This window comes from Triturus cristatus, chromosome 7, assembly GCF_964204655.1.
Source record: "Triturus cristatus chromosome 7, aTriCri1.1, whole genome shotgun sequence".
Taxonomy (NCBI): Eukaryota; Metazoa; Chordata; class Amphibia; order Caudata; family Salamandridae; genus Triturus; species Triturus cristatus.
Window position 1 is genome coordinate 1,482,023,247 of NC_140590.1, and position 27,351 is coordinate 1,482,050,597.

At 47.3% G+C, this 27,351-nt stretch overlaps 1 protein-coding gene across 2 annotated transcripts in view; it reads right to left on the bottom strand.

Moving 5' to 3' along the window:
* The window catches only part of LOC146812220 (protein-glutamine gamma-glutamyltransferase 6-like), a 306,117-nt gene that overhangs the window by 141,950 nt on the left and 136,816 nt on the right, over positions 1 to 27,351 (bottom strand). For both annotated transcript variants that reach the window (XM_085619250.1, XM_085619251.1), the window contains exons 2-3: positions 6,582 to 6,755; positions 5,800 to 6,045 (exon numbers count right to left, since the gene is read on the bottom strand). In XM_085619250.1, the coding sequence (XP_085475376.1) occupies positions 5,800 to 6,045; positions 6,582 to 6,755 (420 nt within the window). The remainder of the gene's footprint in view (positions 1 to 5,799; positions 6,046 to 6,581; positions 6,756 to 27,351) is intronic.

A 27,351-nucleotide genomic window follows, 5' to 3' on the forward strand; every position in this document is an offset into this window, starting at 1 on the left:
ATGTCAGTGTGCCTTCCGAGTCTGAGGGAGAACACACAGTTGGCAGACGGCGCCGCAGGGCTCGGCCGCAGAGTCCACCTCCCCTTGGGCAGGGCCATGGAGTGTTCTCAGGTCTTGAGGGCACCATGGTGAAAATACAACGCGTACAGGCAAGGGCAATGGTGTCCGTACAGCGACAGATGAAAGGCCTACACAACACCTTTGGCAACATTGAAAAGGGCATCACCACCATGGCAGGGGGCATTGCGGATATGGCAGCGGGCATGCGGGACATGTCCCAATCCATCATGGAGCTGTGCTCCAGGTTCGATGAGGACAGGGCCACACGGCGCAGGGGACATCAGAGGAAGGATCAGACCTCGAGGGCAGTGAACCGGCTGGCGACTGCCACATCGCTGATCTGCAGGCGCTCTGTTGCGATGCAGGAGGGCCTTGCACAGTGCAGCACAGATGTGTCCAGGGGGATGGCTAGGGTCACAAGTGCACTAGAAGTGCTGCTCACCAGCCAGTCTGCAGCAGCTGGCGCTTTGGATGCTGCCGACACAGAAGACACGACCAGCAGGAGCAGCATAACCCCCCCCGTCCCAGACACTCGTCGGAGCAACAGGCGTCAACGTGGTGCCACTGGTACCCCAGCCAGTGAGGACGCCCCCTCAATTCCATCCCGCACTGCTGCGCGTGGGCGCAAACAGTAAAGCCCCATGCGAAACAATGACACATTTGGGTGCAGTAACCCTTAACTCACAAAATTTAATTTCTCATTGTTGTTGTCATACAGTTTCCTTTGTGTTGTGGCGTAGTGCTGTCTGATTAAACTACGTCATGGCATCCAACTACAGGCTGTGTCCCCTTACTCATTCAGAAATAGTTAGATGTGATCTCTGCCCGTCTCACTCTTCCATCTGTTGCTGCTTGTACTCCTGCTGCGTTGGCCTCTGCATGCGCAGTCTCATCATCATTGTCCTCAATATATGTCATTTCGACCTCTGTGCCTCTCTTTGTGGCAAGGTTGTGCAGCATTGCACAAGTGGCAATAATCTTGCAGCAGAGGATGGGTGTGTACTGGCGTGCACCTCCACTCTTATGGAGGCAGCGAAACCTGCTCTTCAGTAGTACAAACGTGCGCTCCACCACATTTCGAGTAGATTTGTGTGCCACATTATATCGTCTCTCACTCTGGGTTGATGGGTGTAGGTAGGGAGTGAGGATGAATGACCGCACGGCATATGCACTGTCCCCTAGGTGAGTGAAAGGGAGACATCAGTCACATGCCTCAATACACTATGATTTGCACTGATTACTATGTAGCGTCACTGTTACTTACCTAGCAGGTATCCTTCCCCGAATTCTCCCGCAAGCAGTCGTGTGTAGATCCCACTGTTCTGGAAGATGTAGGAGTCATGGGTGCTCCCAGGGAATTTGGCAACGATATCAGTGATGATGTTCCCTGCATCGCAGATTACTTGCACATTGATGGAGTGGGTGGACTTTCTGTTTCTGTAGATGTGCTCAGTGGCAGCTGGTGGGCAGATTGGGATGTGTGTGCCATCTATACAGCCAATGACATGGGGGAACTGTGCCATTTGATAAAAGTCAGTTTTAGTTTTCTGCAGTTCAGCCTGTGTGTTAGGAAAGCTGATGTAGTGGTGCATTCTCTGCATCATGGCATCCAGGAACTTCCTGAAGAAACGTGACATGCAACTCTGGGAAACTCCGCCCACCGCAGCTATCACCCCCTGGTAACTGCCAGATGCAAGTAGGTGTAGGCTGCAGAGCACCTGCACATGTGGTGGTATGGCATGGGCCCTTCTTGTTGGCTGGTCCAGGAGTGGGTGCAGGTCCCTTATCAGGTCCAAGATGGTTTCGGGGTGTAGCCTGTACCTTTCATGTATCTCTGCGTCAGTCAGTTGGAAGAGTGTGATGCGCTGTCTGTAGATGCGTTCCTCCCGTCTCCATATCCTCAGTCCTGCAGCCTGTAGACGTAGCCGCCTTGCAATGACATACAGAGCAGCCATGTTGTCCATGCTGTTGCATTTTGGGATTGCTTAAATGCACTGTTGAAAATTACCACCTGCTTTCTATCAGTGTTAATTACCGACTCTTATTTACCGATTTTGAAGGATTTCTTAATTACCGACTTTACATACATAACATTTTTCAGTATTACCACTTCATATTTACCACTTCATATTTACCGAATCGGAATATATGTATTCGGTAAATTTGAAGCGGTATTTTTGAAGTCGGTAAATTTGAATCGGTATTTACCGATTCATATTTACCGAATATGTGTTTTTGGCCTCCTACATCTCAACTATCTAAATACCGGTCGGTAACGTCTGTTTTACCGAATTTCGGCCATTACCGACCGGTATTTGGCTACCTACATATGGCCCTTAGGGAGCTAAAGACGGTGAAAAATAAGTTGTTAGCTAGACTTTTAGCTTTACTCAAATCTACCTCTAGTTTTATCACACATGTGCAAATAGGTGCTGGTTTTTGGGAAGATCTTATTAATATAGTTCCCTTGCTATTGATGGTAAAACCCTGGAGCACACCTAGGGCTGGTTTCTCCAGGGAACTTTTGAAAGATTGTTTATATCTTGATAATATCAATGCCATTCCATGGCTGGCTTATGTTAAAAAAAACTCTTTCGTGCCCTAGGTTTGAGCACACCCTTCAACTCTCCTGAAAATATAGGTCCTCAGACCAACGAGAGGGTTAACAAGATTTTTGCTTAAAAGCCAGAAGACGCCAGGATTGAAAAGTGTTTTGGGCTCTTGTACAATCATTAATGATATGCACATTTTTAATGTTTCTGGTATTGAATCATATTTAACTTGGTTTGCCAACCCACAACACAGATTTTATTTGACAAGGCTGAGATTAAAACTAATCCATCATTTAGTCGCTTTTCCCTTAGCTGGCTCTTGGAGTGATTTCTTCTCGAAATGCATGTATGACAATGTTTCAACCAAATCAACTTTGCAGTTTATTCTATTTTGCACCTTCTATTGTTTGTTAATGGTTCGATTTTTGCATCCTATCTTTTTGCAAAAGTATTTTTCCTCAGACAAATAAGGTTTAGGCTACATCCAGTCCTTAGCCTCCCTAGAAATTTGCATTGCTACACTTAATTATATTACGGCTGCTGTGAAACTCAGGAAATTTCATGCAATGTAAAAGATTCTTCATTCTGATTGTAGCCTTTTATTAAAAAACATATTTTATAAGGGTATCTATTGTTTTGTTGTTATATTTGTTATTAATTGTGAATTTTGTATTTATTCTGTGTGCATTTATGATCAGTATAATGGTTGAATAAAGATCTTTGACTTGACTTGACTGGGAAGGATTGTAATATCATGTGGTCACCTCTCACTGCCCTAGCAGTAAATCCTGAGGTCTGCAGGCACCAGCAACCTTAAGAGATATTAGTAAGAGGTATAAATTCACTGATAACGAAAGATGGGGTGGTTTCTGATAAGCCTTTATCTTAAACAGAGGGCACAAATATGGGTGGAGCTATTTCCCATCCAAAATTTCACTCTGTTAATTATGGGTATCCACATGTGGTGGTGAAAAAAACTAAAAAACTAAGACCTGAGGGATCTGCACTGCTCCCTCTCTTTTTGTAATTGATACAACTGCTATGTTTCGGGAACCACTGTGAGAGAAAGCTTTTATTTAAAAAAATATATATAGTTAAAAAGGCAAATGCAATGTCACCAAGCAAACTGATATTGTACTGACAAGACATTTAAACGTGCTAAACAGCTGTGTGTGTGTGTGTGTGTGTGTGTGTGTGTATATATATATATATATATATATATATATATATATATATATATATATATATATATAAAATTTCTATTAGTACTAGGCCTCAGAAATGTTTAGAGCAAGCCCCCTTTTCCCAGTAGCAAAGTTAAATATGCTGAGATGCGCACAAAATGGTTCGAAATTGCCTTATCCTGACATGTTTTCTTAAAGCTTCACATCACATAGCAAGAATGTTTTCGAATAATGTTACATTTTGAAATGCTGTGCTAGCAACACTTTATCATTGAATAGAATGAATTCATATTGTTTCACACAATAAAAGCAATGTATGAAAAGAAATGTTGATAATGCTTAGTTTCCTCATAATATACTAAAGAAATGCAGTGCTGAATAATATTCTTCATAGCTTATGTTTCTACTATACATAGCCTATTGTTTAGCCTAACATGTAATTGTGTCATTAGAAGGTTAAGGATGTTCTCATACCAAGGGAATGAAGGCCTGGGAATCGACAAGCTTCGTACATAGACATGGCTTAATAAATGTTTCATACTTTCTGATAAGATTTTGTAAATCCATTGTATGCAATCATGGCAAAGGAGAAGAATCTGTTCCCAAGAAGCATTGAAAATCAACTGGACAGGAGGAGAAGACGCTACACGAACTGCAACATTTCTTTCAATTGTTTATATTAGTGCATGTTTGAGTGGGCTAACGCTTTTTCCAGATGCCCATTTTTTAGACCCTTGCTACTTGTCCGCACTGAAGATGATTGCTAATGGCTTAATGCTGGAGGCTGAATGCTGATTTGCTGCCCCTTCCCTACCTGATTTGCTGAATTTAGTTGCTTCTTCTACTGCATGATTATTTTGCTTCATCCTCTGAGACATTTTGAGTTTGTGACTCTCTCTTTATGGGAAGTTTAGCCATTATTGACTGAATTTGAGCTTTATGCTCTGTCTTACTTTTTGCCTCTCGAACTTAGACTCTTTATGATTTACTGCTAACACCATTTCCGCCCCATTTTCTAGAAAAGGGAATTATTTCCTTCATGGAACACACATGATGCATTATTTGTTATGATTGCTCTACCCATTTCTATTATGATTAATTACGTAATCAGATTGATTCAATCTAACCGAATAAAGAATACAAAGAAAAGAAAACGTACCAAACCTTTTTAAATTAAATTAAATCCCTAAAACATACAGCTACCTCTCGTTATTGACTGAACTTATGTGATGTATAGCTCCTGATTTTCTCATAAATGAGGGCAAAGGTCTGTCATCAGGAATTAAAGGGAAACACCGCGAGTTAGGATCAAGCCTTTAGGCGTGAGATAGAGACGTTAAACTGTCCTGCTCCAGCAAACGCAAACCTGTGCTTGATCGCTGGTCACCCTTCCCTCACAGTAAAGTGTTTGCAGCATCAGCGGTTGGTTGCTAAACTGATATCACGTCTATCTAAGTTTCTTTGCCTTCAGATTCATCACTTATGGATTCTTTGGAAGTCTTCGGAGCTAATAATCTTCTTTGGATGCAAAAGGCTTATACACAACAAATGTATTGCTATATAAACCAATAACTTGATATAACATGTGATACCATCTTTAGCATCCTGATACACTGGGGAAACATCGGTTACATCGTGGTCTTCACAACGCAATACCTTTAGAACGCGGACATTACAACGCAAGTCATTACAATGACTTGCGCTGGATGGCGCTCTAAGCTAAAGAATAGTATGATTTACTATTCCAACACCTTCCCTACTGTAATGTAGGCTGGAGTTGGAATAGTAAATCCTACTATTCCTAAGTCCAGTGCCCTCCAGCGCATGTTGTTGTAACGACTTGCGTTGTAATGCCTGTGTTGTAAAGGTATCGCGATGTAACATCGTATATTCTGACACACTATAGGGGCACAATCTGACCAATTGCAGCACACATGTTATACATCTTTTTGGCTATCTGAGAGGTTTTTGGGACTCTAAACCATATCAAATATAGTTTTTACCTGGAGCCCAAGGATTGAATAAGAGAATGAAGCCATTCAGCCGGAAGGAGGTAGTCTTGCCGTTCTTTGATGCAATCTTGATACTGAGCTTGTAGCGTCCAATCACTGCATTGGCAGGACTAGAAATGGTGACAACCAAACCGTTTTTACTATTGCTGTGGTTAGTCGCCGCCCAGGAGGCTGAGTCCTGAGCCTTGGAGATGGGAAAGCTGGCCCATGTGTTGTTTGACTCAGAAGGGGACGGCCCTGTAAAACAAAATGCATAATACATAATAATCAGTCTGGTACAATGGAAATATTGGCATCTAAAGAGAAGTGTGTGATGAGAATTACCTGTTTTTGAGATCTATGGTTTGGATATTCCTTTCAATGCCGTGGCTGTGTGCTGCAGATTGCCTGTCTCTGCGGATAGTGTGTGACTGAGATTGCCTGCATGAGAGATAGGTCAGTGATTAGGACTTCCTAGTCCTATGGTAAATGCCTCATCAGGACAACGCATCACTATGTGAGTGAGTAGTGGAGATGACTTGATGGTATGGTGTTTTTGTTGGGTACATTGCTTGCTTCTGTAAGCTGGTTGTGTGGCAGACATTTTATGTTGTTCAAGTGAGTATTTTGAGGTTCCTTATCTGTGAGGTAAAGTGTTGTGGTTGCTATTACCATTGTATGTTGTTTGTTTGTGTGATATGGATGATCTGTTTCTGATGATGTCGTAGTGTGCTCTGAGGCAGTCATGTTTGTGTACATGGTGCCATTTTGTCATTACTCATATGGAACTGTACCTGTCATAATAACAAACTGAAGCTTGTCCTCTTTCGAGACATCTCTGTTGAAGGTCAATTGGATCTTGAAAGGCTGACTTCTTCTCACAATTAGGTCTTCACTTACGTAGCTATCTGTGTGGTGCTCTATGCTGTTTTCTTCAAGGCGTAAATCGTACAGCTTCAATCTTAAACCTGTTTAAAAAATAGGAAAACGTGAATGCCATTTCCTTTGTATTACTTCAAGATATTGAAGTGCAATAAAGATAATTTACCTCCATGCTCTGAACAGACTTTAGTCAGTGATAATTATGTGTGTGCTAATGTTTCTTACATTGTGCACACTGCAAATGCCCACTGCAAATATAAATTACAGAGGAAGGAATATGATAATATTCTTAGGCCCTCATTACCAACTCTCTGGATTTACTTTGAATGAAGACACCATCTTCAAATGACAATTTTGCTCAGTGACAGCAAGAACTATGACCACACTGCAAGGAACACGCTACATTCTCACAAACTAGAAGGCTTCCATAATTTGCACAAGTCATAATGAGGTGAACGGGTGGATTTTCCTGTACCTAAATATCCTTATTTGGTCATTGTAAAAGGTCCTCCACTAGACGTATGGACTTTCTTGTCAACAACAGAGACAGAGAGAATGGTGTCTAAACGAACAAGTTACTTACCTTTGGTAACGCATTTTCTGGTAGAGACAATACCTAGCTGCAGATTCCTTACCTTTGACTTTCCCAGGCGTCAGGCTGAATACGGAAACTTTTGCGTGAGCAGTATCCCTACGATCCGTCGTTTCGTTCCTTGTGACCTATATAGGAGCCACCCAGGCACGCGGACGTCAGTTCCTTTCCATTTTTTCCACGTCAGAAGCGCAGACATATGAAGTGAAACAAAAGTTACTACCTGTGTAACGATATATCTGTAAGAGACATTAGTTAGTGATAGAGTCCTTACCTTAGAATATCCCCAGGCATCAGACTGGATCCGGAATATCCCCAGGCGTCAGACTGGATCCGGAAAGTGTTCGTCAGCAGTACCCCTGTGCGTCGGAAGGTGGCGTTGTGCGGCTCCACGTCCGTCGCTGGCGTTGTATGCGCCAAGATGACATCACGGAGACTACTTAGGCGCCACCCATGCGCACTGACATCAGTTCTGTTCACGACTTTCCGCGCCAGGAACGCAGAGCCATGCAAGAAACTGACCACTGGTGCCATGAAACTAGGGCCCTGAAAGGGATGACCTTAACCCTAGAATCAGTTCGCAGAACCGGGAGGATGGGTGGGACTTTAAGGAATCTATCACTAACTAATGTCTCTTACAGATATATCGTTACACATGTAGTAACTTGTGCATCTGAAAGAGACACGTTAATGATAGATTCCTTACCTTAGAATAGATACCCCAGCAATACCAACCACGGTGGTGGGTCTGCGAATAGGATTTCACCAGAAAGTCACAGAGGACAGAACGGCCAAAGAAGCTGTCTCTCCGGACTTGACTGTCAAGGCAATAATGCTTGGTAAACGTGTGCAGCAAGGCCCACGTAGCTGCCTGACAAATGTCCTGCAAGGGAACGCCGCGTCCCAAGGCAGTAGTGGCTGCCGTTGCCCTGGTAGAATCGGCACGCAGCCCCATAGGAGGTTCCTTCTGAGCCAACGATAACATGCTTTGATGCACAGAACGACCCACCGAGAGATGGTTTGTTTGTGCACTGCCCGACCTCTTTTAGCGCCCACGTAGCCAACTAAAAGCTGGTCATCCACCCGGAACTGTTATGTGCGCTTCAGATAGTACCAGAGTGCAAGTTTTGGGTCCAGACAGTTGAGCCTCTCTTCCTCTTTTGAAGGGTGCAGAGGTGGAAAGAAGGTGGGCAAAGTGATGGTCTGCCCAATGTGGAAGGGTGTGACAACCTTTGGCACCTTGTCCGGATGAACAGAAAGAAAAGGAGGTTTAGAAGAAAGAGCCTGGAGCTCACTCGCTCTTCTGGCAGAGGTGATAGCTACCAGGAAAGCCGTCTTAAGAGTGAGAAGACGTAAGGTACAGTTATGAAGGGGCTCAGAGGGAGCGCACATCAGATATGGCAAGAGAAGATTTAAATCCCATTGAGACATTATGAAAGGCACAGGAGGAAACGTGTGTGGAGGGATTCCTGACTGTCAGAATGACATCAGAGACTTCGGGAGGAAGGTCGAAAGCTGTCAACTTTTGGCGCTCAATCTCTATGCATGGAGGTGGAGGCTGCACATGTTCGGGTGGAGGACCGTCCCCTGCTGCTGCAGAAGATCCTCCCGAAGAGGCAGTCGGATCGGGGGATCGATCGCCATGCTGAGTAGCTGGGGATACCAGTATCTTCGTGCCCAATCCGGAGCCACGAGGATTACTTGGGCCCAGGTGCGCCGAATCTTCTTCAGCACTGTGGGCAGAAGTGGTATAGGCTGAAAGGCATACAACAGACCGCAGCTCCACTCGCGACGAAAAGCGTCGCCGAGTGAGTGCCGCCTTGGAAATTCCAACGCACAGAACTGATGACATTGCGCGTTGTCTTCGGAGGCGAATAGATCTAACCAAGGCTCTCCCCACTGCAGAAAGAGACCTTGCGCCACGTCCGAGTTCAGACGCTATTCATGATCCATCATGCACTGACGGCTGAGTTTGTCCACCCTGGTGTTCAGAGAACCTGCCAGGTGTTGAACCACCAAGGTAATGCCTTGATGTTCTAGCCATGTCCAGAGGCGAAGAGCCTCCTGACATAGGGTCCACGACCCCACCCCTACCTGTTTGTTGCAGCGGTGCTGTTGTCCGTGAACACCTGCACTACACTTCCCCGAACAGAGGGAAGGAATGCTTTCAGTGTAAGCCGGATCACCCGAAGCTCCAAAAGGTTGATATGGAGCCGGGACTCCACCGGAGCAAGAGGCCTCTGATCTCCGCCTCTCCCAAGTGGCCGCCCCATCCCAGGAGGGATGCATCCGGAACCACTGTGTGCTCCGGTTGGGGAAGGGAGAGGGATTTGCATTTGACCCAATCGCGATTCGTGAGCCACCACTGCAATTGTCGCGCAGTGCCCATCGGGATCTGAATGTGATCAGACAGGTTGCCCTGATGCTGTGCCCACTGGAACTTTAGGTCCCACTGCAGAGCCCGCTTATGCCATCTGGCATGTTGCACTAGCAGGATGCAGGAGGCCATTAGGCCTAGGAGCCGGAGGGTCATCCTGACCGAAACCCAGGATAGAGGCTGAAAGGTCGCAATCATAGCCTGAATATCCTGGACTCGCTGCTCGGGAGGATAAACCCGAAACAGAGTCGAATCCAGAACCGCACCGATGAAGAGGAGCTTCTGAGAGGGGCTCAGGTGCGACTTCGGCACATTGATGGAAAACCCCAGCAAATGCAGGAGGTCGGCCGTAGTCTGGAGGTGGGAGACGACTGCCTGGGGCGAGACCGCCTTCAACAACCAGTCGTCGAGATAAGAGAAGACTGGAACCCCTGATCTGCGCAGATGAGCTGCGACCACCGCCATCACTTTCGTGAACACCCGAGGGGCACTGGTAAGGCCGAAGGGGAGCACGGCAAACTGAAAATGCTCTTGGCCTACCGTGAACTGCAGGTAATGCCGGTGGGCCGGCAGGACAGGGATATGAAAATATGCGTCCTGCAAGTCCAACGCTACCATCCAGTCTCCAGGGTCGAGGGCAGCCAAGACCTGAGCCAGAGTCATCATCTTGAACTTCTCCTTCCGGAGGAAGCGGTTGACGTTCCTGAGGTCCAAGATGGGGCGCAGGCCCTCTTTCTCCTTCTCGGGAACTAGAAAGTAGTGGGAATAACAACCACATCCTACAGCTGGCCCAGGAACGCGCTCGATGGCCGCTTTGGCCAAAAGGGCCATGACTTCCTGCTGGAGAAGCGCAAAAGGGTCCCCTACATGCGGTGGAACTGAGGTGGCATGGCTAGAGGGGCAGACTCGAAGGGGAGGGAGTAGTCCCTTCGGACGATTTGCAACACCCACCTGTCGGAGGTAACGGAACACCAGTGGGGGAGGTGATGGCGAATCCTGGCCCCTACCGGTGTGGGGTGTGCCCCAAAGCTCAGACTAGGAAGGCTTCGAGGCGGGTGCTGCGGGAGTGAAGGTGGACTGACCCGCACGCTGGCCCCCTGTCCCGTGGCGGCATAAACCACGTCCGCGCTGAGGTTGGTTCTGCGCAGGCTTCGGGCTAAACGAACGTGTCGGGCGCCCCTTCCGTGGCCACGAAAAGAACAAAAAGCAGACGTGGCTGGGCGCATGGTGGAGAGAACCAAGGACTTGGCCGTAGCCCGGGAGTCCTTAAAACGCTCCAGCGCACTATCTGCCTTATCACCAAACAGGCGAGTACCATCAAAGGGCATGTCCATAAGAGAACTCTGAACATCCCCTGAAAACCCAGTGGACCGCAACCAGGCGTGGCGACGGAGGGCCACTGTCGTGGAAATCGCCCTACCTAGTGAGTCCGCGGTGTCCAGTCCACACCGGATGGCGAACTTTGCTGCATCTTTCCCCTCAGCAACAGCTTGGGAAAGCACTGTCCGGACCTCCTCCGGACACTGAGGCAGCGCCTGCGCAACCATGTCCCACACAGCATGGGAGTAGTGGACCAAGAGGCATGCGGTGTTCACCGACCGCAGCCCCAAGCCGGCAGAAGAAAACAGTTTCTTCCCGAATTGTTCCAGCTTCTTGGATTCCTTATCTGGCGGGGCAGTTGAGAATGTGCTTTGAGAGGTGGAGGCCTGGATGGCCAGGATCTCCGGAGTTGGGTGGGTTGTCAAAAAAGCAGGGTCGCCCGGGCGATGACGCCTGGCTACGTTTTTATCCACGGGAACCCCCGTTGCTGGTCTAGACCAGGTGCCCATCAATACGTCAGTTAACGCCTCATTGAATGGCAGCAGGGGCTTCATAGAGCTTGCCGCCGGCTGAAGTACTTCAGTGAGGAGATTAGTTTTGAGGGTCACCGTAAGCAGATCAAGGGCCTCAGCTGCTCTACGGAGCACCATAGTGTATGTGGCGCCCTACTCCATAGCCACAGCAGGAGGAGAAAGAAAACCAGGTTCAGAGGAGAGGTCAAGGCCACCTTCATCCTCCAACTCTTCTGTCCATTCCTGTTCGGACACACACCGCCATGTGAGAGGGTCCTCAGACCCCTCCCAGTCGTTCCCGTCCTCCACTGCCCGTGGAACAGGCTGCGGCGGCGGGGGAGGGACAAGGGAATAAAAAGGGTTGAACGGCGTCGGGAACGGCGCCGGTCCGGCTCCGTGTCCCAATTAGGGTCCCAAATAGGGACAAAATTGTCCGGGTAACCAGGCAAGGGCGGTGGTGGAACGACTGTAACTCACTGCGGCCCCAGGAACGGAGCTGCAGGCGGCACCGGGGCCGGAACCGCTGGCAGAGGACCGGCGGCAAGGGAGGGCTCTCGGCTGGGACAGCGGGGCCCGATGGCGTGCCGGCGGGAGCCCTAGGCCTGAAAAGGCAGTTGATGGCAGCAAGGAAAGCTTGCACCTGGGCAGGAGTCGCCGACGGACCCGGATAAGGTGGGTAGGCCGCAGGACCCACAGGCTCGAAAGGAGCCGCGGGGAGGTACCCCCGGAACCCTCGTCCATGTCCAGAGACCAACGGGGGTACGTCGGAGAGCGACAACGCTTCTTCGACTTCTTCTTATGATGTCTCTTACCCGATTCCGAGTGTGAAGACTTCGACCTCGAGGAGCAATGATGATGGCTCCGCAGTTGGTCCCTCGGTCGACCCCTGGACCTCGAACGGCATGGACACGACTGCCAGGCCTCCAGCAGCTTACGGGACCGCTCCGGTAAGGCCTTCGGAGCCATGGCCAGACAGTCGGAACATGACCGGGAGTCATGGTCGCGCTCCAGACAGTAGAGACAGACGCCATGGGGGTCGGCCACGACATCGTACGGCGTCAGGCCCCGCAGGATTTAATCCCAGGCATCCTTACGTGGCATCAGGAGTCAAAGACTCAAAATTGAAAGACAAAAAGTCTCAAAAGTTAGTCAAAAAGTGACTAGTGTACGTGCTCTAACCGGATCTACGCTTGCTGGTGCGGAAAAAGAAAGAATTGACGTCAGTGCGCATGGGTGGCGCCTAAGTAGTGTCCGTGATGTCATCTCGGCGTATACGCCAGCGACGGACGCAGAGCCGCACGACGCCACCTTCCGACGTGCAGGGGTAGTGCTGACGAAAACTTTCCGGATCCAGTCTGACGCCTGGGGATATTCTAAGGTAAGGAATCTATCACTAACGTATCTCGTTCAGAACTGACTTTTGTGTGTGTCACAACTAGGGCCTTGAAAAGGGAGCAACACTCGCCATGTCAAAGGAGTCCACAGAGCGAAGAGGCATGGGTGGGTTTCTAAGGAATCTGCAGCTAGATATTGTCTCGACCAGATAAGGCATTACCGAAGGTAAGTAACTTGTTCATCTGATAGAGACTTCTAGCTGCAAATGACTTACCTTTGAATAGATACCCGAGCCATACCATCCATAGGCTGTGGACACATTTTCTACACTAAAATGTCCAGCCGGATCGAACACGTGAGATGCCCATCCCTGCAGACCTGACTGTCCAGGGAGTAGTGCTTGGCAAAAGTGTGCAGAGATACCCATGTTGCTGCCTGGTTGATATCCAGGACTGGGACAACCTGAGCCAACACCGTGGTAGGAGATTTTCCCCTGGCAGAATTGGCCCATAAGCCCTTGGGAGGCCGCTTCCTAGCCAGTTACTCAGCAAGAGGAGGGACTCCAAGGGCAATTTAGGAAGGTCCAGCGTACGTGCCCTGTCAAACTCTAGTCACAATAGTTATGCAGTTCCTCGAGGTGGATAAAGTGATCAAAAGGGGATGGAGGAGGATCCTCCTAGTCGGGACTAGAGTCCTCACACACCCAGCAAGCTAGGTGTCATGCTTCATCATTTGGACATGCTCTTTTTCGGGTCGGCTCTGCAATACCCGACGGGCACCCGTAAAGGGGCTCTTTAGCGGAGATCTTTTGTTCTTTGCCGTATGGTGCTGTGGGTGTGAGGGGTCTAGGTGGTGTAGATGCACTGAAAGTGAGTGATATTAAAAAAGGTTGGATAGTCCAAATAAGGCGGTGCTCGGGTTGAGATCTAGACACCAGTTTTGCGGTGTCCTATCCTCATTAGGATGTGGACCAATACACCTACCCCGTCTCAACTGGTGGTGCTTACTGGTTTCGGCGAGATGTCAGAAAAACCTGTCAAAAAGAGACAGAGGAGTAGCTCTTCCCTGGATTAGCGCTTAACTGGTGCGTAAAAAAAAGAACTGACATCCGTGCACCTGTGTGGCGCCTATATAGGTGACTGCGACGTCATAACTGATGCTATCAACGCCAACTAAATTGCAGGGCGAACTGAGCAACCCAAATGCGCGTAGAGATACTGCACACAAAAGAGTCTGGATCCAGGCTGACACCTGGGAAATTCAAAGGTAAGGAATCTGCAGCTAGAAGTCTTTATCAGATGATGAAGGTTTCTTAGTACAATCTATTCATGTTACAAACTACTACCATTACTAAATTCAATGCATCAAAAAGAAGTACATATCTATATAATTCTGCAATCTGAATTTGTACCTTTAAAGAAGAAGATGCAAAATAAAACAAGATATAAATCACGGAATATAAAGTGAATCAGTTCCAAAAAGGAAATCCCCTTATCTAAATAAAATCCTAGAAGACAGAGGAAGGTATCAGCATCAGAGGAACCAATTTATGGTTCTAGGTAATGAAATAGGCATTCAAGCATGAAGCTCAACACTCTCTGCAACGGGAATCTGCACTTAATCTTTAGCTGTTTGAGTCATTTGATTTATCCTCAGACAACTAATCTATTTCTGTTGGACCTTTGCCTTCAAGAAAGTAACTACCTGTACACATTCACATATTCTCAGGAGAAGGTATGTTTGCTTGAGCCACTCACGTGAGCTTAACATTTGGCTACTGTACCAACAACTTACAATCAGTCCACACGTCACTGGGTATCACAATGTTCAAAAAGTTTTTCAAATTTTCCCACAAAATCTTCAAAAATATCACAAATCGGGGGCCTGGCCTGCAGCCGCGGAAGATGGCCCCTTGCTGAGTGAGCTGCGCTAGCGGTCAGCGTTCAGGTCCACAATCCACCAATATCCGTGGGGCAACTGGGGCGCCGGACGGTGTCAGCCCATGGTAGAGTGAAGCGGCGTGCCGACCGGATCCGAGGCGCTCTCCATGCAGCGCCACGCACCGTGAAAACAGCACAGCGAGCCGCCTCACCCGACACAGCTAAAATGGCGCCGGCTTGAGACGAGAGCAGCGGCCGCTGGAGCCGTTCTTCCGTGATGGCTGATTGTGGTGCAGAGGCAGCCCCCTACTTCGCAGATCGGCAGCGCGAGACCGCATAAAGGAGAGGAGACCTGACCGGCAATCGACGGAGTACGCCGTGAGGCGGGGGCCCATATCATGTGGCCATCCTCTCCTTCAGACAGCCGGTGAGTGCGAGAACGGAGTGCCGCGTCTGGAGACAGGCCGCTGCATGTCACACGCAGCGTCGGCCTGCAGAACAGCGAGAACTTTGAGGCACCAGCCCAGATTACTGACGGGGCCAAGTGCCCACACAGCGCTACTCTGACATTAGGTGCCGCGGGGTGTGGCCGTCTAGAACCGGAGCGGGTACGGGTCTGGTGGCGTGGCGGAGAAGGGGGTAAATCAGACATATCGGCCAGGGGACCGCTTGGCAAACCAGCTGTACCACTCTCCTAAGCGTGGGCCTGTAGCGGTGAGTAGGCCTGCGTCACTGGGTCCCAGGGCCATCAGACATAGTCTACTCTTGGCCCCTGCGCCCGACTGCGGGCCGCAAACCCACAGGGGCTGTGGGGGCCTCTTGCGTGCCGTGCTAGGACTGGACCTTGCTGAGGATGGCACGCAACAGACTAGCGGGCCCGGGTCGGTCCAATCAAATAGACAAATATATTGTGGCCATGGGAAGAGAGGATGGAGCCACGGGCGGGAGTCAGCATGAGGACCCCAACGACAGTGGCCCAACCCCTCCTTGAGAGACATCATGGCAGCCATTCGAGAGCTCCGCGGAACCCTGGAACCCAAGCTAGACTCCGTGACTGAGGAAGTCAATCTACTGCGAGCAGACTTCCGGAAGATGTCGGAGAAAGTGGCGGTAGCCGAAACGGGCATTGGGAGCCTTCAATCCAAAACAAAAAGACTTGAAGAACAGGTTGCCGCACTAACCAAAAATCAAACTGACATCTACGCACGGCTTGAGGACCAGGAGGGGCGAGCCAGACTCAACAATATTCGCGTGGTGGGTGTTCCAGAGGGGATGGAGGGGCCCTCCACGGACTGGTTTATTGAAGACCTGATATTAAACCACCTGAAACCCAACTTCTTCTCAGTCGAACGGGCCCATCAAGCGCTCGGGGGCAAGCCTAAGACTGGGGCCCACCGCATACTATCATTGCCCACATTCTGAATTTCAGAGATCGGGATGCCATCCTGCAGGCGGCGTGGACGTCTGGCGATCTCCGGCTTGAAAATGCCACAATCCGCTTCTTTCCGGACTTTACTCTCCATGTACAGCGTCAGAGAAGGTCCCCTTCGACGGTGTGAAGAGGGCTCTCTGGGAGCAAGGGACGAAATACATGATGCTCTTCCCTGCCCGACTCAAGATCCTGGACGGCGGCAAGGCGTAATTCTTTGAGACACCTGAAGAGGCCAGCGACTGGCTGGAGGGTTGGCGGACAGTGGGCAGGAAAGGTGGGTCAAACGGAGCCAAACAGCGCCGAAACGAGCGGGACCCTATGAGTGAGAAGAGACCTATGTCTGGCTGCCAGAGACATGATCAGAGAGTGATTAAGTAATCTGGGGAAGGTCTTGCCATTGCTCTGTTTTCTCTCCAGAATGTTTTGAGGACTGCCCGGGTTCTGATTTTTGGGTGGGGGACTTTGTCCAGAGGAGCCTCTTAAGTCTTGAAACTGAACTTGTTTGCACAAATTTGCAATGTTGTAATGTTTTCAATGTCGTTGGCATGAGCCAGCAATGTTTTGAGGGGGTGAGAACCAGGGGTTGGCGTTGGGTTGCCCTAACACAGTTACTGGAAGTGGGTGGGGCATTCGTCTGTTATGTATAATTCTGCTGGCTGTCTGCAGGTTCATTTCTCCTCGCAAAGATTGACTTTGAGGCTGATGGGGCGACAGGCACGCTGCAAGTTTGGAAGGTGGGAGGTTGGGGACCCACCGGGCAGGGAGGCGGGAGTTTGGAGGTGGGGGTTTTGTTCTCGGGGTTAGTATATTTTGCTCTAGACCAGCTCAGACCTTTGGCATGCGGTATTCTGCCTGGTGACTCAGTGGGAATGCGTGACTATCCGAGGAAAGGGAGCCTTCTTGACGGGTATGGGTGTGTCGGCTAACATAACAATATGGACGTTGAATGTGAATGGGCTTGGCAATAAAATCAAACGCACATTGGTACTACAGCACCTCAAAAGGCATTCGCCTGATGTGGTCTTAATTCAGGAGCCACACTTGAGGGGCAATAGTGTAAGCCCCTGGACCACTTTTGTATCATATGGTGGCCCATTAGGGGTTCACGGGGTTGGGCATTCTAGTCCGTAACACCCTACCCATGACCTCGGGCAAATGGACTGACGAGGCGGGCTGCATGGCAGCGATTGCGGGTAAATGGGAGGGACATACTGTAGTGTTCTGCTCCTGTATTATCCCACCAGGCCTGCACTCCTTGACTGTCCCACGGCTAGGATCCTTCCTGGCAGATCTTCCCTTGGGAATCCTCTTGATAGGTGGCAACACTAACGCAGTTATGGATGCAGACCTGGACCGTTCTAGTGCTGGGTTGGGCTGTAGGGGGAAAGGGGCCTGGACGGCTTTGTCACGGCCATGGGGCTCAGCGACCTGTGGCGCAACCATAACCCTTCAAACAGACAATACACGTTCTATTCAGCCCGACACGGGTCCTTCTCACGACTTGACTATCCCTTCACCCGCATTGACCAGGTGGGCGACTTTGATGCACCCCAGATCATGGCCCGTGGGAACTCTGACCACTCCCCAGTCTGCGTCATCTTGAGGGGCCCGGTGATTAATAGGCCGTCCTTCCTGCGGATAGATCCGTGGCGCCTGCGGGATCGGACCCTCGGGATAAGTTCCGGGAAGGTTCACATCTTTACTTTGAGGAAAATAGGGGCTCAGTTGACTCTCACGTTGTGGGAAGCCTACAAGACGGTGCTGAGAGGTCAGACTCAGACACTGATCGGGGCCCAGAAAAAGGAGGAATCCTTACAGATTAGTCAACTGGAAAATGAAACACGATGTCAGCATCATCTCAACTGTTGAGCTACGCCACAGATTGACACTCAAACAGAGGGAACTTCGAGCCCTGACAGAGGGGGAGGCAAGAGCCTACGCCCTCACCACACAACATCAGATATATGATGTGGGCGACAAGGCCTTGAAACTCCTGGCGTGGCAAGAGCGGCGGGACAGGGAGCACTCCTGGGTAGCCGCGGTGCGCAATGAGTCAGGGTCCCTAGCGTCCACCAGCGGAAGCCTTTGCGACCCAGTTCGAAAGGGTATATTCCCCGGTTTGCACCAGGACTGAAAACGACTGCGCAGAGTTCCTACGAGACTTTGCGCTGCCCACACTAGCTGAAGACCAAAGAGACTGTCTGGGCGCAGACTTCACGGGGGAGGAAATGGGGAGGGCTCGCAACTCCCTCCAATCCGGGAAAGCGCCGGGACCTAACGGGCTTCCAGTGGAAATATAAAAACAACAGGCGAATGTCGTCATCAACCCCCTTCTCCAGATGTACTCGGAGGCGCGTGAGTTAGGTAGGCTCCCAGCTGATCAACGTGAAGCCACGATTGTGGTCATTCATAAGGCAGGGAAGCCGGCGGACCAATGCTCCTCGTATCGTCCTATCTCACTCATCAATGTTGAGGCCAAACTTCTAGCCAAGGCCCTGGCGGACAGACTGGTGACTGTTCTTCCCGAATTGGTGCATGATGACCAGTCAGGATTTATGCCCCGTAGGAGCACCCGCCACAACTTGAGACGTCTGTTTGGGTTACTTTATATGACCGAAGACGTGGGGTGCACGCAGACTGCATTGATGGCATTGGATGCCTCTATGGCGTTCGATAGCATTGAATGGCCCTATCTGTTCATTGTGCTCAGAAACTGGGCTTTGGCCCGATCTTCTGTAACTGGGAGCGTCTGCTCTATTAGCAACCTACGGCCCGGGTCAGGGTCAATGGAGCCGTGTCCAGGGTCTTCCCTCTCAGGAGTGGCACCAGACAGGGCTGCCCCCTGTCCCCCCTCCTTTTCACCCTGGCGCCATTGGTTCACTGGATCAGGAGGGACAGATCGCTTGGCGCTCACTGACGAGTGGGAAGAGCGTATTTCCTTATACGCTGATGCTATTGTGCTTTACATGGCCAGACCATACCACTTTATAGCGCAGGTGCTACACCTCTTCGAGTTATTCAGCAGCTACTCTGGTTATACAATCAATTGGGCAAAGTCAGTGATTTTCCCATTTTCGCCCCCCCTCCCTCAGATTCCCACTAGGTGTCCCGCGTCCGTGGTGACTGAAGGTTTCAAATACTTGGCTAGAAACCTAGAGCCCCAACTGGCTCGCCTCGGGGCCGACGTGAGTCACTGGAGATCTCTGCCTCTCTCCCTCATGGGCCGGGTGGCATTATTTAAGATGCTCGCGCTGCTGCGGCTCTTATACATCCTACAGAATACACCATACCCTATCCCTCCGGGTGTATTCACACGAATATCGCAGGCAGTACGGACGCTGCTGTGGGACTGGGGCAACCCGAGGATAGCGCTGCCCAAGCTTACTAGAGGGGTATATGATGGTGGTCTAGCGCTTCCAGACGTCAAACTATATTACTGGGCCTCGCGGCTTCAAGTTGTCAACGACTGGGTATACACGGACGGTTCTGAACTGGCCTACAGGGTCGATAGACTGAGCATGCCTAGTGGTAACTGCAAGCCCCTTCTCTATACCCGGAAAATGCAGAAGTAGTGGCCCGTACATACGAGGGTGGTGGTTCAATGCTGGAGGGAGGCAAACTAGTTTCTGGGATGGACAGATACGTTGACTGGTAGGACCCCTCTCTGGCTCGGAGATCAATTGAGAGAAGTGACACAGCTGACAGGCTTCAGGGGGTGGAAGCTAATAGGTATCGAATACTCAGGCGACGTTTGGAAAGGGACAGCCCCTCGATCCTTCGCATATCTCAAGAAGGAATACGACCTCCACGACTCACATCACTACCATTATATACGTCTCCTGCATGCCCTACGTTCACACATCAGCAGTGATGCTTCACTCCCGGAATATTCTCCCATGGAAGATAGACTGTTATTAGACCCCATTCTTGAAAAGCCCACATTCACCATCTATCGTAAGCTTATTAATAGCATGCCAGACCCTCTGCTGGCGCTTCGGGCAACTTGGGCCCGGGACATCGGCACCATAGATGACGGCGACTGGCAAGACGCCATACAGAGTCCGCATGAAATCCGCTCAAGGTTCAGATTAGTGCAGCTAAAGATACTACATTGCATCTACTATCCTCACACACACCTCTATGCATGGGGTAGGTGTCAGTCAGCCCTCTGTGTGAGGGGTTGCAAAGGGGAGGGCTCCTTTTATCACATACTGTAGGAATGCTCTGAGATAGTTCTCTTCTGGACTAAGGTCACAGACACCATGTCTGCCGTAGTGGGTGAAATGGTCCAGATGGAGCCAAGGTGGCTGTTGCTCATGATTAAAGGGGATACTGGCTGGTCCAGATATGTGGAGCTCTGGCTGGCTTTGGCAGCAGGGGTAGCGAAAAGAACATCACCAGGGGTTGGGGGTCACAGGCACCTCCGCAATGGGAACAGTGGAGATGAGACCTTGATTGGTGCCAATGGGCCAAAGAGACTATATACAAAAGTAGGGACTGCATCAAGAAATGGAGGAAAGAGTGGGGGGCCTGGTCGAAATACAGAGAATCGGAGTGGGGTCGGGCGTGTAACTAAAGCAATGGTGCATCCCACTTGTGTGCTCCAGTGTCTTTCTTGGATAAATGTACAGCTATTCCCTGTCATGCCTCAAGGATACTATTTGTCTTTGTATGGTCTTATGAGATATGTTAATAAAAAGATTTAAAAATAAAAAAATATATATATATATCACAAATCGATAAACCTGATGGAACCACAAGTCGAGGTTCTCCTTCAATTTTTGGAACTGATTTGTGAAAAGAGCAAGATCACCTCAACTGCAGGGCACATGCAAGTATCCTGCTCCATGTATGTCTCTTAAAGGGAACACACTTGTTTCGGTATTCCATGCAGGAGTGACTTTCTTCGTCCACCTGTCCCTTATCTTGTCAAAATTCCTCTATTTCTATATACTTACAACAATTTCTCTAATATGTACCTTCAGCCCAAACGTCTGAACCCTAAAGCTCTTTTTCAACACAGGACTCTTGGAAATATCAATATTATGCTAATTTGCCAATCGCACCTACCTCTCAAGCGCCTTCACAGCACGTCGTGTGATTTCCTTACTCAAATATTGAAGCTCATGTTCAGGCTAGGTTCCTTTAATAAGCTAATCCAATTCCACAATAAACCTAGGAACATCGAAAGGTGTTATAGTCATTCTAGCTGAGGAACTGTCACCCACCTCTTGTGTTTTTCCACTTCCGAAGATACTCCCCCAGGTCGGTACCGAGCTGTCCTCCTAGATCAAAAAACCAAGTAGCTCCCTGAACAACCAGTGTTGTAAACACTAAAATCAATTTTGAAACAACAACTTCCGTGTACGGATTAGAATTCCTTATCACTACCTGTGAGTTTTAGGTCGTAGGAACAGCAGCAGTAACAGCTCCCCCTGTAATTGCACCTTCAACCACAGGGATCAGGGTTGTGTTAATTGGAGTTGTCACAACCGGAACAGTCACAGTCTAAGTCGTTATACCGGGGGTAGTCACCACTGGAATTGGCACACCTGGGGCAGGAGCAATAGGAACTGTCAATATGAGCGTTGTTTGATTTGTGACTGACTCAACTGGGGCTGTCGTGTATGTCCTCCTGTCTGAGTTAAGACGAGATTGACGAGTGCAGTTGGGCCATTACCATTACCTGGTGTGTTTCAATATTAGGTTGACCTGCATTTTTGGAAGTTGGTGGGGAGGACTCTAAATCCTCCAAGAAATCGTCACTAGAATAACAATCAGTAATGGATTTATTTTCAGTTTCATTCTCTCACTGGGCCTTTCTTTTCGTGGGCCTCTCATTTTTTAATACTGGGTATAATTTAGCTCCCTCAATTATGTCTCTTCACCATTCAAGCTGTTCTCTATCCAAACTTAGCATCTATCCAGCTACGAACTGCTCTCTTAGCTTTACTCTGATATTTTTGTCTTTATTCTTTGCATGTGCAGCCCATTACCAAGCATTTAAAGCCTCATACTGTGCTGGCTTAGGTTGAGGTTTCATGTCATTCAACATTTGTTTCATATTTTCGATAATATTCAGATTAAAGATACCATATTTAAGAATATTGTGAAGCCCCCTCTTTCTCAGTGATCTTGCTCCATTATTTAAGCCAAATACATGTATGGAGCCAGACATTGATGACCTGGAGTTCCTTCCAGAGACACTTTCTTATCTTCTTGAAATATGAAGACTTTAATAGTACATGTTACAAAGCACCAACTGTGAATGATGCATGAGGGTGGGTTTGTGAAGGTCAATCACTTAGGCCATCTCCATCTGATAATAATGTTATTGATGCCGTCTGTAGCTTTCTTTGAATAATTCTTGAAAAACATTACAAAATAAAATACTTTCTTTTCCTTGTGCAGAAAAGACATCCTTTTTGCCCTGATTATCCCTTTTTTTGACTGATGCTGGTGGTTACTGACTCTGAAAGTCAAGGGTAGAAAAAATCGGAGAAAAAAGCAGTCACGCCCAGCATGACTCGTGGGTGGGCGTGCGGGGAGTAGCACGGGGAGGGGGTCACGCGGGGGGAAGTGGGGTGTATTTGTAAATTTAAAAAAAGCAAACTTAACATACCTTTGCTGGCCCGGTCCGGTCCTGCGTCGCGTTGTCCTGCGTGTCTCTGCTCCTGACAGGAAGCAGGCAGCCTCCCTCCCCTCCCCTAAGCCAATCAGTATGCCGCAAAGGCAGTGTTGTGAGTGGCTAGGACAGCTACCACACAGCCGTCTATAGGGAGGCCATTTTCTCCACTCATCCCCTGCCCTGGAGCAGGACTGCCCACCCGCCCGCCCTCAACCAAACCCTTCTGTCTTCTTGCAGTGCAAGAAGCAGAAACATAAAATGGTATTTATAATACTATTTCATGTTTCTGCTTCTCGCACTTTGAGAAAGCAGTGGGGCGACGCTCCTCCGCCCACGTGGAGGAGCTGCCCCTGGAAAAATGTTTTGCACCAATATTGGCAAAAGCCAGACACGATCTGAAGACAACAAATATCTTGCATTTAACCCCAGCTGGCAGATGTAAGGGGGTAAAAATATTATACTTCCCAAGGTCTTGTATCTATTTAGAGCAATACCATTGGAAGTAGAAATAGAATGGCTGAAAAATTAGACGCTATCTGTGCCAACATTATATGCCAGTACAAAAGGGCTCAGAAATCCCTAAGATATATGGTGCTCGATAGAAGTAGGGGAGGATGGGCAGTCCCAACTTTAGATATTACTACTAGTCATCATTAATGGAGCATATGGGAATCTCATCACAGAGAGAAGGGACACTGGCGCAGTACGTCCCGGAGCTACAATCCATATACGAATTGACCTTGGGGGCAGATGCCAAGGGATGTTTTACAAGGAATGTCAAGGATAGTTCCTATAAGAAAGTTACATTTAAGACAGCGGGTGCGGATTTTAAATTTTAGAAATTACATCAGAGTAAAACAGGAATTTAAAAAAGTACAACCAATATACCCCGCTTTGGAGGTCATTCATCTTTCCATCGATATTTCATGATAACGTCAGCAATGCAAGGGAGCAAGAAGGGGTGGACATAGTCAAATGAACTCATCTACTGATCTTCAGAAAAAGTACGACCTGGCACAGCAAATTTTCTTTAAGTACTTGCAGGCCAGGGACTTTATACTCAAGATTGGTAGTAACCAACTCTCTGTAGATAAAAACCCGCCTTGGAACTTATAAGAGGCACTAAAGTAGGAAGGATTAGGCAAATACATAAATATTGATTGATTCAGTGCCGGGTGGTATAGCGTATCAAGTCAGAAGATGGGAGACAAGATAGGGGACTAAGGGTATAAACTTGCAGAAATCATACAAGGTGGGCATAGAAGTATTGTTTACTGCTGCTATGAAGAGCCAACATTATAAAAACATCTTTAACTTGCATTACACTCCCGCTAAGATGTTCAGTTGGGGAAAGAGACCTTATGGCAAATGTATTCGCTGAAGGGGGGGGGGGGCAGCAGGTATAACGCACATGTATTGTTCATGTATAGAGCTACAGGCATTAAAAGCTGGAATTTGGGCTTTTCTTAAAAGTAATACTTAAAGAGAAAGTGGAGCTTACCCCACTCTTGATGCTATTTGAAATTGGTTGCGTTTTTTGAGCAACAAAGGTAAGCTCTGTTTTATATTCATAGCCATGGCAGTAGCACGTCTTAGTATAGCAGCAGCTTGGTGGTCCTCGAGCCTCCAACAGTGCAGCTATGGTTTCCATGATTGATTTGTACATGCAATCTGGAAAAAACTCTATATAACTGTAAGTGAAGGAGGGCAAGGAGACGTGGTGCCCTATCTGAGTGCCAAAAGCGGAATGGGTGGAGTACAAATTGGAGTTGGGGAATGCACAGTTTTGTATGGCGCGAATATTAATGTTAGCTAAAAATGGGCACAAGCACAAGCACTGTAGTAGCTCAACTGATAATCGAACTTGATGACATGGGTCAACAATAGGGGTACAGGTACCAATAAAGGGAGGTAGACAAATGCCAGGTGAGAAACACAAAGGGAAAATGTACTGGACAGTCTTTGTGAATTGCCTTTCTTTGGATTTTTGTTCTCACTTTGTTTCAATTATGCAAATTAACTACTGGCTGTCTATAAATTTTATTCATGTATATATTTATGAATTTGTATGAATTTTGATGATTAACATATTGCAAGGAGGAAAGAATAATTTTGGGTGAAGGGGCTGGTTAAACCAGAGCAAATCCAGGAATTATATATAGCTATTTAGATGTTTAGGATTGGAGGTAGTGTATTGTACAACCCTACCAATGGTTATGTCTGGGTCTATTGAATCCGAAAGTATGATCTGAGCAGATATATGAATGAACTGTTTTGGGAGTCAGGGAGCATTCAAATATTATAAATGAAATGCATTGTTATAATAAGCAGATAATATTTCTTTATGAATGCTGTTACCGCTACCTACTAATAACCCACTTCTTACAATTACTAAAAAAAAACTACACAAATGACAACAATGAGCATTTTGTTTCATCCTTGGAAGGATTCAAACATTCATAGCACATGTAAAACAAATACAGAGAGGAGAGGTCAAAAGCCAGTCACATTCACCTGGTTCTCAAAGGCTTCATCCAGATCGACAAAACTGCATGAGTTTCAAAGCAACACTGTCACTGACAAAATAATGTCTTGTCTAATTTAGTTGAGTAAAGAGATCATACATATTCACCTGCAATTTACTGAAAGCATTTGCAAGATGTGAAGGGCAATGTTTGAGACCTATATGGGACCAATTCATCTTAACACATCGAGTATATCTTTAGTACGTAAAATGCAATTTGTAAATGTAAAATCCATATCAGATACATAAAAATCAGTATTTATGTTAATTTACTCTTGCAAAGAGTACTTATGAATGTGGAAAATGTACTTGCATGGAGACACTGCCTCGTTGTGCAGTTCACACATGTGTGATGTCCAAAGGTGGATGGATTGCCACAAACTCAAATATTTTCATTACTTTGCATGCCATCACCTACCCTGCAGAGTACAGAAATGTTCTTCTGTCATATGAAAATGTAATCCCTTCAAGGGTAGAAAAGATGGGGGAGATCAATCGTCTTTGATGTGGGAGTACAAAAACAGTGCAATATTACCTTTGAAACATCATTTTAGCATGTAAAATGTTCCATATGCTGGAAATTATTCATGCATACATGATGCTTAATAGAGTGCGCAGATATTATTGAATGTAATAGACATTCAGGCATCTTATGTCATACGGTTTGGCATTCAAGAAGGCTAAAATGATCATTGCATAGTATATAACTTCTAGAATAATGTCTTCGGAAAATAATTATAAGCTATCCATTGATTACTCTACCAACAATCTCTGCTGACAATTTTCAGCAGCACGCCCTTTGGAGGGATTCGTCAGGATTATCAAAACAATTAAAGTAGAACATTTCACTATATTTGAAACTAAGTAAAGGCATGTTCTTGGTTACCATTGCTTGTTGCCTTAGAAGATAAATACATTTAATTAATGTTCTACACCATAGGAGTGGCTAATGCATGTTTAGAAATGTATTGTGATTGGGTGTAGACTAGGAGGGACAGGTCAGTTGTAATGGTGCATCTCTTTCTGTGCCTTTGCAGCCTTGGCTCATTCCTGTGATGTAGAGCTGCTATTTAGGTAGCCCAAATTAAAAAAACATAGGTGAAGGAAAGGCGGTCACTACGCAATTTAAGAAAAGCAGATTAGTCCATTATCTGTTTATGACAATGGAATGAATGGCCTACTTGGATTAGGCTTATCCATTGTAGTGGATCTCTCCGGTTGGACCACTGTTGTCAAGTATCATAAACTACACAGGTCCTTCAGATTATTTTTGGGTCGCCCCATTGTTATGTAATGGCTACGTGGATGAAAAGCAGAGGTAAACAACATGACTCCTTACCATTGTTAAAGTTGATTTTAGCGTCCAATCACCCTCTGGCTTTTAGATAGCACATATTTAGTACAGAAGAAAAAAGTACTTTTTCATCAACATTCTAGCACTTTGCATTAAACAAAAGAAAGGCTACATGAGCATTAAGTGGATCAATACTATCAATCATAGAAGTCTATCATCTCACATAATTGCTGCAAATATTCCAGCAGACACAATGGGGCTATGTGGGTAAATACACACCACAATCTTAATTTTGTATAACAGGTTGATCCTATCAATAGCTACTAGGGAGGTCTTTACTTTATATAGATTTTTTTTTAATTCATACTCAAGTATAGGATTTTTGACTATCATCATCAAACAAGCAATTTGTGTGTCTATCTAACCAATTCTCATTTGATTCTGACCTTATCAATCTTTAAATAGCTATAACATTGTAACACACAAAATCTGAGACCCACCATGGTCTGCTTTACAAATACAAGGTATTTTGTTGCCATTGTGTACTGGTTATTATTTATCTCTTCGCATTGCAGAGCTGAGCTCTAGGTAGTTACTCACAATCCATGTGTTTACAATGTGAAGGCAGCCATCTAGGCTTGGTTTGTAAACGTCTTCCTAGACATCTATTTACAGAATAATTTATGTTTCATCTCCTTAAGTGTAACACGTGGGGTTGAAGACTTTAATCAGGTTTGGTAAAAGGGTTAGTAAAAGCTGAATATTACACGGGATGGGATGGATCTAAT